General features: G+C 36.5%; 1 protein-coding gene across 1 annotated transcript in view; it reads right to left on the bottom strand.

Moving 5' to 3' along the window:
- SHOC1 (shortage in chiasmata 1) overlaps positions 1-12,641 on the bottom strand; it is a 49,153-nt gene extending 36,512 nt beyond the window's left edge. Inside the window, exons 1-5 of the mRNA XM_070935497.1 lie at positions 12,573-12,641; positions 11,747-11,876; positions 10,010-10,091; positions 4,971-5,152; positions 1,444-1,606 (exon numbers count right to left, since the gene is read on the bottom strand). Of these exons, the coding sequence (XP_070791598.1) occupies positions 1,444-1,606; positions 4,971-5,152; positions 10,010-10,091; positions 11,747-11,876; positions 12,573-12,641 (626 nt within the window). The remainder of the gene's footprint in view (positions 1-1,443; positions 1,607-4,970; positions 5,153-10,009; positions 10,092-11,746; positions 11,877-12,572) is intronic.
- Positions 12,642-13,204: the final 563 nt, after the last annotated feature.

Raw genomic sequence — 13,204 nt, 5'->3', positions numbered from 1 at the left:
TAAAACATTTAGTGGAAACTTTGCTCTAAGCCAGTGATGGCTAACTTTTTTGCCATCACGTGCCAAAAGCGGGGGGAGTGCAGCGAGGTCGCGCGTGTGTGTGCCCACACCCATAATTCAATGCACCCTGTGCATGTGTGCATGACCCCCCCGCACTCCACCCGCTTTTGCCATGCTATAGCATGGTGGGCCTGGTAGGCCCGTTTTTTCGCCCTCCCCAGGCTCCAGAGCCGTTCTAGGAGCCTGGGGAGGGTGAAAATGACCTTCTCCACCTCCCTGGAGGCTCTCTGGAGGCCGGAAATGGCCTGCTTGCCAACTTCCAGTGGGCCCGGAAGGCCCGAAAATCAGCTGGCCAGTGTGTGCATGTGTGCCCAGAGCTGAGCTCACGTGCCCACCGATATGGCTCCATGTGCCACCTGTGGCACGTGGGCCATAGGTTCGCCATCACGGCTCTAAGCCATAGGAATGTTGAAATATGTCTTAATTGTTAAAGCAACATGAATTTCATTAAATAAATGTTCCATACATTTAAAGAACTTTTAAATTATATCCCAGGAACACTTGTCTGTTTGTGAACAACCCAGAAGCTAGTTCATCTCATTAAATTTTTAAAATCCAGTATTTCCCCTTTCCTACAGGCACACTGTAATTTTGCTTCATATAGTAAACTAGAAATTCACTGATAATTAGTTACAGTTTGAATCTGAATCTACCTATTCATCCATTCAAGTTAGCACATTCCACTCAAATCACAACTTGAAAATAAGCCTCTTAGGGATGAATGGGTCATTTGTATATAGCAGTTTGTCATTACTTGGTACTTTTAGATATGTCAAACAGCATTTCCCATCATCCCCAGTCAGCATTGCTACTAATGTTGTTGGGTGAGCATCAAATTAGGGCTTAAATGAAAGCAACAACTAACTAATGAGTGCATTCAGTTTGTTCTTTTCTCTTTGGCTCCTCATGTTAGTAACTGTGGATAAGACAAAAATAAATATTTTGTTAATAATTTCCCCCCAATCTTGGGATTCTGGGCTTTTTCTTCCAAAAAAGACAGATATTGAAGCTTTGGCTGAAAATGGCTTCTTCAAGAGTCACACATAAGCACTGTTGCATTCTTGAGCCACTGAATATTTGCATTCTTGAGCCATTAAATAGAATGAATATAAAAAAATGGTAACAGTCTAGCTGTGTCATGTAGCATATTTACAATAATTCCCCATAATTTTAGTTTATTGTTCCTTGTTAGCATAGCCAGTATGTAAAACTATAGTTAATTAACTAAAGCTACTATAATTAATAAAAGTCACAAACATTTATTGAAGTGATGGTTACTTCATCCTAAGTAATCATCAAAATGTGTAGAAATAAAATCAAAAACAGAAATTAAGATAATAATCATGTATATCCCTTATTGCATCTCATTTAGTAGTGCAGTACCTCAATATGTCCTCTTCCATGAAACTGTCACCTTTAAAATTTAAAAGGGGATCTTGCACTTGGAAAACATTTAGTCGACTCAGGAGTGTTTGCAGAGAAGGTAGACATTTACCAGACTGTGTCAAATTATTAGTGAAAACAAGTTCTTCTTCAATATATAAACCTTAATAATATAATAATGAAAAATATCAAGGTGACATCTTTATCAATCATTTTGCATATTGAAAAATACCATATAAATCTAAGTTAAAGATTTCTGCATCCTTTTTCTTCTCGTTTTTACCATAGATATGTATGTTTGTATGTGTGAACTATTTATATTGGCTGCATTTTTATGTATTTTGGACACATTGCATAACTTAATTCCTGGAGCTAAAAATTACTATCTTTTCAGAAATACAAAATTACAATCAAAATGTATTTACTTTCAAGAATAGTTAATTAATATTTATGAACACACTGCATGGCAGATATTAAATATTCCTGTTCCTCATTTCCTTTGTTTAAAAGAATTATTTTTTTATTTATTGTTTTATTTTATTTCGAATTTATATACCGCACCTTCTCCCGAGGGACTCAGGGCGATGTACAGCCAGATAAAAACATACAATACAAACATTAAAAACAATTAAAAGAATATATATTAATTTGGCCCCAGTTTAAAATGATAAACCAATTAAAAATATTTAAAAATATGTTAAGCCAGCCCGGCTTGCTGAAAAAAGAAAGTTTTAAGGGCACGGTGGAAGGCACGAGGTCTTGGATTCTCCTTATCTCTGGGGGCAGCTGGTTCCATAGGGTAGGTGCCCCCACAGAGAAGGCCCTCCCCCTGGGGGTCACCAGTGTGCATTGTTTGGCTGATGGCACCCCGAGGAGGCCCTCTCTGTGGGAGTGCACGGGTCGGTGGGAGGTTGTCGGTAGCAACAGGCGGTCTCGAAGATAACTAGGTCCTATGCCATGGAGCACTTTAAAGGTGGTAACCAACACCTTGAAGCGCACTCGGAAGACCACTGGGAGCCAGTGCAGCTCGTGCAGGAGCGGTGTTATGTGGGAGCGCCATGCAGCTCCCATAATTACCCACGCAGTCGCATTCTGGACCAGTTGGAGCCTCCGGGTGCTCTTCAAGGGGAGCCCCATGTAGAGAGCGTTGCAGTAGTCCAGGCGAGAGGTGACGAGGGCATGAGTGACTGTGCACATGGAATCCCGATCAAGAAAGGGTCGCAACTGGCGAATCAGGCGAACCTGACAAAAGGTCCCCCTGGCTACAGCTGTCAGATGTTCCTCCAAGGACAGCTGCGTATCCAGGAGGACTCCCAGATTGCGTGCCCTCTCCGAGGGGGCCAAAGACTCGCCCCCAATAGTCAGCGATGGAGTCAGCTGACTATATCGGGATGCCGGGAACCACAGCCACTCAGTCTTGGAAGGGTTAAGCCTGAGCCTGTTCCTCCCCATCCAGATCCGCACAGCCTCCAGGCACTGAGACATCACTTCAAGGGCATCGTTGGGGTGGCCTTTTGATATTAATTATGATACTAATTCTGTGAGTCCAAGGAGGTTTTACATTTGTTTTTCTCAGACAGGAGTGCTTAGTACAGCATGGCAAACAGATTTTGGAGAGAAGCTTCACAGATGTTTGCAATGTTGTATGATGATTTGTTGCTCTAAGTAAAAAAAAGATCTTTTCTAAGGAAAAAAACATCTTTAGTCTAGTGCAGGGGTGGGCAAATGTGGCTCTTTTACAACCTGTGAACTTCAACTCCCAGAATTCCTGAGACAGCCAAGCTGGCTCAGGAATTCTGGGAGTTGAACTCCACAGGTTGTAAAAGAGTCACATTTGCCCACCCCTGGTCTAGTGGAACATCTTGAATGAGACATTTATTTTCCCTTTTCTTTCTTGTCAGTCACATGTCCATTTTCCTTTAGTTTTAAAAAGATTAAATTATTATCAAATTATCGTTCAAAACTATTTCTTTTCCTTAACACCTGGGCAGTGGTATTATTGTGCTAAGACTAGGCAGAAGTCATATTCCTATTAAAACAAATGAATCCCTCAGACAGTAGATTTAACACACTATCCTCCAATCTGTGAGACAGTACATAGTATACCAGCATGAACGAGTCGGCCTTTATTCTTTCTTGTTAATGAAGGCAATGAGTAGTACGGTCTGAACAGTTTAGCATCAACCAAGTTCAAGTGTAGCAATTGGTGCATGTCCCTGTTGGCAGGGAAAATATACACTGCTCTCCCAAATATGGACCGAAGCTGAGGCAAGAGTTTAGAGTGATAGGTTTAGCCAGCTGTCAGAACTTGATCTGTAAGGTATGTAGAGAGTTTCTGATTTTCTTTACTGTATTGGGAAACCTTTACCCATCCCAAATTTCAGTTTTAGCCTCTAGAACCCCACCTCCACGAGGCAAGGTGGAAAACTAATAAAGGGAGGTTCCTTCCTTTTTTAGTGGGAAATTCCTAATCCACATGATTGCTGGTATCCCATTCAATATGCTACAATATGGGGGTACTGAGAGTTAAGATTACTTTAGTCATACTCTTTCCTCAGAATCTCCTGAGGACCTTCCAGAATATTGCATGGGTAAAGGGTAGCGGCAGAAGTGAGAGGACTCCTGCTATTGTCAGAACTGCGATCCCACATCATCTGCCAGCACAATGCATTAAAAAGAAGTGCTGGCTGAAGCAGCTTCAGCAAACTCTCAATCCCCATGCTGCCTGCTGACATATGACTGTTGATATGCTGCGAGAAGAATATGGAAGAGGAGAATAAGTTACTTCTCCTTTCACCCTCCAGCTTGCCTTCCATCTATTACCTCCTGAAAATGACTGGAAAAGGGGAGTGTCTACACCATCCAAAAGTAACTAATGGAAGTTTGGATAAGCCCAACCTTTGCTGTGTCAACATTTCTGTTACAATCAATCATCATGCATTGTATAAAGTTTCTGTCTGGAGAGGTTGGAAAATCCTTCTTCAGTTTTGGCTCAGAAAAAAGTATCTAATCTTGGCTGAGGATGAAAGGAAGTCTGCACCACATTGGCATCTCTTTTGAGACTGATTAAAAAGAGCGTCTTCAAGCCAACATGGTCGAAGCAGAGTGGGTCAGCAATGTTACATTTAAGTTTAAGCTTTTGAAGCAATTACAATGTGTCTCCCCACATCCAAATCCACACGTTTTAAGAGGGTATCTTGAGTTTAGGTTTAATTAATTATATTAGTGAGAGCCTCAGCAGGCTCTCATTATGATTTCCAACCAAGAACAATAATCACAATAGTCACAAAATAATAGTGTCCTCTAAAGAGAAGAGTAGAATGCGACTCTAATTTTACTTCAAAGGGAGAAGAAAGTTTATCACAGCTTTCAGAGTGTAATAAAACAAAATTAAACATATATAAACACATACCTTTTTTGGGAAAATGTTTTAAACCATTCTGCTATATGTAGGAAGACAATTAATAAGGCACATAGAATTTTGTATTTAGAAGTCTTGGCTATATGAAATATGGAATGAAATTTACCTTCTTGTTTAAGTGTAACTGGAACATAATCCACCTGCAAGAGATGTCTATCAGTCAGTTCTCCCTTGTCAAGTTTCATAAGCATATAATCTTGTGTACTGATTTGAGAAGAAGGATTTGAACTTGGAATAATTTCAACATCCTCATTAGGGGTATGGAAGGCAATATTTGAAACAGGCTTCCTGAAAAGTTAAAATATTTTAGTTCATGAAATATATTAATGATCTGTACTGGTTACTTATTTCTGATAGATTTGCAATGTGCTGTGTTAGTTACTTACGAAGCAACTTCATAATAATGACATCTAGTCCATCCTAGTAAAGATAGAATCAAACTCATATAGACTTTGTACCAGTTCAAAAGTAGTTCCAGTCTCTGTGGTCCCACATCTTTGGTTGTGTTCAGCATTTCAACCAATTTATTTTTGGCAGGTCAAATGTTTAACTCAAATTGTCCAGGTATCTGTCTATTTTTTTTTCTTTTGATAAGTACAAAATAAGAATGGTGGAAAATATTAGGCTGTTTGGTTTTTAATATTTTTCCTTTTATGAGAAATAACTGGGCTTAAGGGAATTTTGATTATTCCAGTTGAAGAACAATAAAATTGTTATGGAAGAACCCAGACAAGAGTTCTAGGTTTTGTAACCTATAAAGAATGCGCTTTATTGAAATCCTTCCCCCCTCCCACCAGTCAATGCTGTAACCTGTAACCATACAGGTGAAAGAAATTAGGAAAAGAATATAAGTACAGAGCTGACGTAGTATCATTTGACGTTTACAATTCTCGGCAGGCTTTTAATAATTGGTAAACAAACATTTTCATTCTACTTCTGAGAGCCAGTTTGATATAGTGGTCAGGACATCAGGCTAGAAACCTAGAGACTGTTAGTTTTAGTTTTATCTTAGAGAGAAAGCCCAGCTGGGTGACCTTGTGCCAACCAGTTTCTCTCATCTCTAGGAAGGAGGCAATGGCAAACCACTTCTGGAAAACCTTGCTAAGAAATTTGCTATGCAGATTTTCATAGATTCTCTTGCATCATTGGCTATTAAACTGAAGGTACCTCGATTCTAACCCATAGAATAATTTAACTGTGCTGTTTTGCTTTGTTTAGTCACAGTAGTTTCTTTCAGTGCATAGCAGCTGCTGATAGCAGGATGGATTTATTAATCAAGGTAGATTGGGTCCACTCTGACATTTCATTAAAATGAAGTGATGCACCTATATCTCTAAATAAGGCAGAAATATACCTTCATGAAGTGAAGTATCCTATCAAGGATACAGTTTTCAGAATTCTGCAAAATATATATTAAAATGTACTGTAGTTATGAAAAGTAGTAGTATTTTATTGTTTCTCCAGACTGGCAGTTCAGACACCATAATATAAAAATGGAGCAGGCATGAATGCAAAAGCCAGGAGTCTTATCAAAAAGATCCCTTTGGGAAGTAGATGAGAAGTAGATAAGGATTAAAGGAGAAATGTCACCAGAAGATGGAAAAAGACACTGTATGCTGAGCATACTGAAAGCACCTCTTAATCCCACTGAAAGCTACCAGATTTGTGAAGCAACAAGCCAAGTGCAACTACTAAACCCTTGTGAAAGACTAAAACAAGGGTTGGGGTGATAAAAAGATCCTGAAGCCCACCCACTCTTGCAGTTATCCTGGATCAAGACTTGGTGGCTTCTGTCTGTCTAGTTAATGTCTAGCAGTCTACAAAATGTTAACAAAAAGTTTAACAAAGTGTTAAAAAAAGGTATGATATTTATGTAGTTACTTACCAAGCACATCCAAATTATATTAAAGTAATTGTAAAATTATTTTTACAATCCCCAAGACATGTCACAACTTTTGAGCACCCCTAATGTTTGGAAATTGAAAGTTGAAAAATTTGACACACCCTACTAGTTTAGAAACAGGTGGGTAAGTAGGTATGAACATATGAGTGTGTGAGAGAGCAACTGTACATATTAATAAATACAATTTTGCTATCATTGTGAATTAATTAGATTTTGTGTATTCCATCAAAACCTGACCTGCTTTAGTGTTTGGATGAAAGTTATTTCCTAATTATTTCCCTAATTTTCCAATTAGTGTGTTCCTAATAATTTTCTGACTGTTGATCTACATTGTCTATCTTGTATGCTCTAGGCCAGGGCTGTCAAACTCACAGCCCATGGGCCAGATGCGTCTTGGGCTAGCCACGCCCACGCCCAGTTTAGCGAAGAGGAAAAAAAAATCACGATAAGTCATGTGACACTGCTGTGACGATGCGAGTTTGACACTTCTGCTCTAGGCACATCTACTTGGAACACCCAGGTAGAGAGCAAGGGGGGCTGAGAGATCTCATATGCATGAAGGAGTGACTGACTATAAGATGAACATGTGCAATGGCCCTATTTGGCTCTTTGTATTCTCAGTATGTTCTGAAGATAACAATACTGGCAGGAGTGAAAACAAGAGCAGGCCTGCTTTAAACTGCTTTGGGAAATGTCCTCAATGTCATAAATATGGAAAATATCATTTAAATCATACCATCCAATCTCTCCCTCAGGATATGAGTCTAAATTAAAGCACCCTTGAAGAGGGATATCAACCTCTGCCTAAATGAGCATGTCCAACATATGGAAGTCAACCATTGCCAATTTAAACTACTTTTACCATAAGATATCTTCTTAACATTGAAGATAAACTGTGTTTCTATAAATTAAAAGCATTATTATATGTCCTGAATTCTGGGATAATAGAAAATGATGTGACTCTGTAATAAATATAACATTTATATACATAATTTATTAATGTATTAATACCATTTATATATTGCCTGACTCCTAATGGCTCTAGGCCATGGCATACACCAATTCTGTATTTAGCTACCTTTCCTGGAGCATGCAACCATATTGCTATAAATGGAGCTAAACAGTTAGGAGGTAGGATGGGATAGGATGGGGTGGGAGAAGGCAGGAGTCTTTTCAAATGGGAATATAGACTGCTGCTTGAAGTGCAAAGTAGTGATAAATTGGGATTTCTAAAGAAGCATTTGTTTCCACATCCAAGTATAAATGGCCCTGGCACAAAGATAGGTCACAACTACAAACCAGGATTTGGTGAGTCCTGGTGTGAGGATTTGGTGGGATAACAAAAAGGTGACATTTCCTCCAATGGTCAGAAGCACCATTGTCTGGAAGCTTTCAGCAATCTTTACCTGAAGGGGTGATATTAAAGCCTCTCCTTTCCTTAGCAACTGTGTCTGTAAAATGAGATGAATGAGCATGTGTTTAAATGCAGCATAAAGGAGACCTGTTCTTTCTTCTTTTGTACAGTATACGTGCTATCACAAGCACAATTCGCTAAGTTTTAAATGTATATTATACTATTTTGTGCTACTTTCTCTGGGAAGTAAAACCCTATTTAAACTCTTCTGACAATTAAGTGTTAAAAAAAGTCAAAATGGGGGTTCCACTTAAAATGGAAATCTACTATACAAAGAATTCATCCAATGCTATTATGCCTAGCAGATTATAGATTAAGATAAAGAATTTAGGAATTCCATTAAGAAGTGTTTGAGAAAGTCACATTTTCTTAGAACAGAGTTTGAAAACTCTGAAAATTCTTTTTGAAATAATTGGATTAGAGATGTATGTTATCTCTTATACAAATATGTTAGAGTGCAGTACTGCAGGCTACTTCTGCTGATCACTGGCTACCAGCAGTTTGGCAGATCAAATCTCACCAGGCTCAAAGTTGACTCAGCCTTCCATCCTTCCGAGGTCGGTAAAATGAGGAGCCAGATTGTTGGGGGCAATATGCTGACTTTGTAAACCGCTTAGAGAGGGCTGTAAAGCACTATGAAGCCGTATATAAGTCTAAGTGCTATTGGAGAAAGAAATGAAAGAGGAATATGTTGTATACACTTAGAATTAAAATATGAATTGAAGTAAGATTTATAGACACAAGGAATTTTAGAAAAGGTAATAGTAGAGACTGTGATATGTGGAAAGCATTGACTGTAATAAATGATATTAAGTCTAAGTGCTATTGTTATATTTACAAAAGTTTATAAACAAGCACAACGTTGTCTATCAGAATGCAAGACAAGAAATGATGAGTCGAAGATAATTAAAGAGAGATCCAACCTAGAAGAAGAAATTTTCTGACAGTAAGAGTAATTAATAAGTGGAATGGAAGTTGTGAGTGCTCCATTATTGGAGATTTTTCAAGAAGAGACTGGACACAATTTGTCTAGAATAGCATAGGTCCCTTCTAATCCTATTATTCTATGTTCTAAAATGAGAAGCAGTACCATAATTATTGTCACCTACAAACAATTTTAAATCATTAAAAACTCAAACAAAATATTGGCAGATTTCTGACAATGTTTGAATTGCTTCCTTTGAAGAAGGCTACTGTTAGGCACAGGGAACTAGGATGACACAAGGAATTGATCAGAATATGTTCATTGCTACTTGCCTACTGACAGGAATCTCACCAGACTAATAATGCACCACTACAGAAACTGCTAAATAAGCATTTCAAGATTTAGGGAGGATTGCTTCCTGCTGCTTTTCCCCATCAACAATTCAAGGCGAATCAGTCTTTTCACTCCTCCTTTCCCTTCAGTCCAGATTCCACCACTGCTATAGAACTAGCACATAAGGTAGTTTAATAAGTAGAAGAGAAGGTTAATACACTAAAAATCCTCCCATTTATCAAGGCAACAAGTTTTGTTACATTCCCAATCCTTAATTTTGGCATGGTAGTAATGCTGCAATTAGACTTTCTAAAACTACGCCAGCTGACCCTACCACCAGATACCAAAAGTTAGGACAAGTGAAGGATCTTCTCCAACAGGAGCATGAATTTCTGCCTCAAACACAAGGCAGCAATATTGTGCTGTTTCTGAATTAGTATTTGCTGCCTTGAAACAGCATTTATCTAACCTGAAATAATCTTTGTCCCATTATCAGGCTGCTGGCACCTTCATTCGGAAAATCCCTAATTTTGGGACGCAACATTGTCGCTTCCAACTTAAAAGACTCACTTTTCTAAGAAATCTTCAGTGAAGAGACATTTTTTCCAAATATCAGCTACTGAAATATTCATCACAGTGGAATCAGCTGAAGCTAGAGCCAAAAAAGAAAACAGTCAGAAAAAAATAACAAGTAACTATTTATTTCTTTATTTATCTTTCAAGGAGGAATCTTAAAATGAAATAATGATTTCATTATTTCATTATAATGAAATAAACATTATAATGAAGATAGTCTAAGGAATTCTCGAGGTAGAGAAATAGGTGGTATAGCTGATTTGAGTAATGTTCACAGTATTTACAGAGATTCTACACATTGTAAAAATATCATTTTTCTGGTGTGGAGCAAATCTCAAAATCAAGATATTATAATATTCTGAAATTCTGGAGATATAACTTATTTTTTTTTAAATCTGCACATTTTGTGCAGTTGCAAATGAACAGGTAGGAAGGACAATGAGTATCAATACAGTAGTCAACGCAATACAATTCTTAAATTAATAAAAGCAGAGTATATAAAACTGCTTGTCCCACTAAAGAGATTGTTAAAAAATGAAGGATTGATAGTTATAGAATGGTGTTGTTTGCTTTTCCCACAAAATTACTATAATGAGCCATTCTGAATGCATATCAAAATGCATGTCTGAAAACAGTATTTCATTAAAATTGCTGAATGGTTCAAATTCTACAGAAGTTCAGGGAAAGCAAGTAAGGACAACCAAAAAAAAATTAGAGAGAGAAAAAAATAAAAACAGCAGTGTATTCATTGGCAACCTGAATCCCTTAGTCTACCCATCTGTAAAATTAGGACAGCTAAGCTAATCACTATATAAGAAGTAGCAAGTGATAGTGTATTAAATAAATATAAATTTGCAGCCATCTTCCTATGTATCTTGTTTTTCTTGTTCCCGGCATAGATGCTATCTCTGATGTTTTAATCTGCACAATGTTTTGTTCTACTGTAACAACATAGTTTAGAGTCTTAGCCAATGTCTCTTACTAATTCCATATTCAAGAATCAATTTGTAGTACATAATTTATGCATAAAACTAGTACAAGCTCTGTGTTTACAACTCTGGGCTTTGCCTTTGCTTATGGAATACAGACTGTAAACAATTTTTTTTTTTAAAAATTAAGGCCGAAACCCCACTAGTGATTTGCAAAATCTTCTAGAGCCATTGGTAGGGCCAAAATAACAATAATGAGGACATTGGCTCAATAATGGATGGATGATACTAGAAGACATAATAGACAAATAGTATCTATTGTCTGGTGACTCTATACATTAGAACAAAATAGCGGATATCCTGTGAAATAAGTAGAATGGTTGGAGACAGAATATCATATCTTAAAGTTAGCTCAGTCAGTTATCACAACATCACAGCAATGAAAAGAAATTACAATACCTATAAAACTAATAAAAGGGGAAAAAATCAAGATAAAAGAGGGCAAGATAGCAAGGACAGATCAGATGAAAACAAAGCAAGGGGGCTCATTCTCCTCCACCAAAGGCGTAGTGGATGGCTCTTTTAAAAAATAGCAGAGTGGCTACCATCTAGATCTTTATATAAATTAGAATAGCTATATTGTATCCTGAACAATTATTTCAATTATGTGAGAGTTATGGGCTGTTATAGCCTATTGAGAAAAGTGTTATTTCTTCCACAAGTTGATAATATACTGACTTTCTCTTGCAGCAAAGCTATTACATTTAAAACATATAAAAAGTGAAAATTAGATATTACATACCTCTTGTCCAGGGTCTTCTATATTTATTATCAGCCAATTTTCCATCATGATAGTAATGTATATCTTGATATAAACTAAAAGGGACATGAATTGATAACAACTGAAAGGTAATTCTCTCTTTTGCCAGTTTCTGCAGAAGGAAAATAGATCACATGATCCTGAGTAAAGCCTTTCCAAATTCCATTTAAATCAATTTTAATGCAGAAATTCACACCTAGGTCCTAATTTTCATAGATCAGTAAAGCTAAAATTTAAGTCACACTGGGGTATTTCGTAACTTTTATATGTTAATTTTAAAATAAGGCTAACTATGTTTAGTGGGCTTGCTTTTTAGTTGGGTATATTTAAGACTATAGCTCTCATTATAATATTAAATAGGATGATTTAGCATATGTACATTTTTTTATTTGGATAGGGTTATGCTGGCTAGTTTCTCTATACATTAGAGCAAAATAAAATAAATTTAATACTTCCCCACTCTCAATATGTTTCCCCCAGAAAAAGGATATATATAAAAAATGTCTCCATCGAAGTGTATTCTTAAGTAAGATACACAGACGTTAGAAAAACATACTCTTTCAATACCCTGCCAGATTTCTTAAAACGATATAATTTTATATGATCACATAAATAGTTCTTTGCATACAATACATTACCAAACACAAAAAAATCAGACTAATACAATTATTTCTATTAATGAAATTATTAATTTTATTAAAATTACTATTAACATAATGAGAAATAACTTAATTACTTGCTTTCTCTTCTACTTCTATTCCGATTATATTTTTGAAATTCCAAGACATTTAGAACTTTGATAGCATACCTCATAAGAATAGTCGATTGCATGGAACTTCACAGGTGAAAACATAGTATTTCTCATTTTGTGATACATTTTCAAATTTAACTGTCTGAAATAAGAAAATAGAAAAGATGTACATCCAGTACATAAATTATGTACCATTACCTTTTACACATTGTAATTTCTAATAGATCTTTTATCATACAAAATCAAGAAGACAATTAAATCATTTTTATTAGGAAAAATTATTATTGCTTAATTTCCTATACTGCTTCTGCAGTTGCAGAAATGCTTAATGGGATTTTGGAGACAGACAACATGATTGTATATGATATGGCAAGAACTTTTAAGACAGAATTGGGGTGAATTAATATAAAGTTAATTTGCAGCATTTGCATGCATGGACATATACGGTCAGTATGATTTTAATTTTCAATTATTTCATGAAGAACGTTCTACCATTTACATTAAATAAAATTTGACAATTTGATAAGCATAATAGGACATATAGAACCTAAATCAATGTTAAAAGTCTTTGAAAAAGTGTTTGTGGAAGCACAATACTTAACTAACTTTTATGTTACTGGAAGAAACCAGAGGAAACTGTAAGCTATGATAGCTAGATAAATTTTTTTGATTTAAATATGTTGACAACC

This window comes from Pituophis catenifer, unplaced genomic scaffold (genome assembly GCF_029215685.1).
Source record: "Pituophis catenifer annectens isolate HBS135680 unplaced genomic scaffold, rPitCat1.0.hap2 SCAF_2, whole genome shotgun sequence".
Lineage (NCBI taxonomy): Eukaryota > Metazoa > Chordata > Lepidosauria > Squamata > Colubridae > Pituophis > Pituophis catenifer.
The sequence above is the reverse complement of the archived record's forward strand: the minus strand, read 5'-3'. Positions and strand labels throughout refer to the sequence as shown.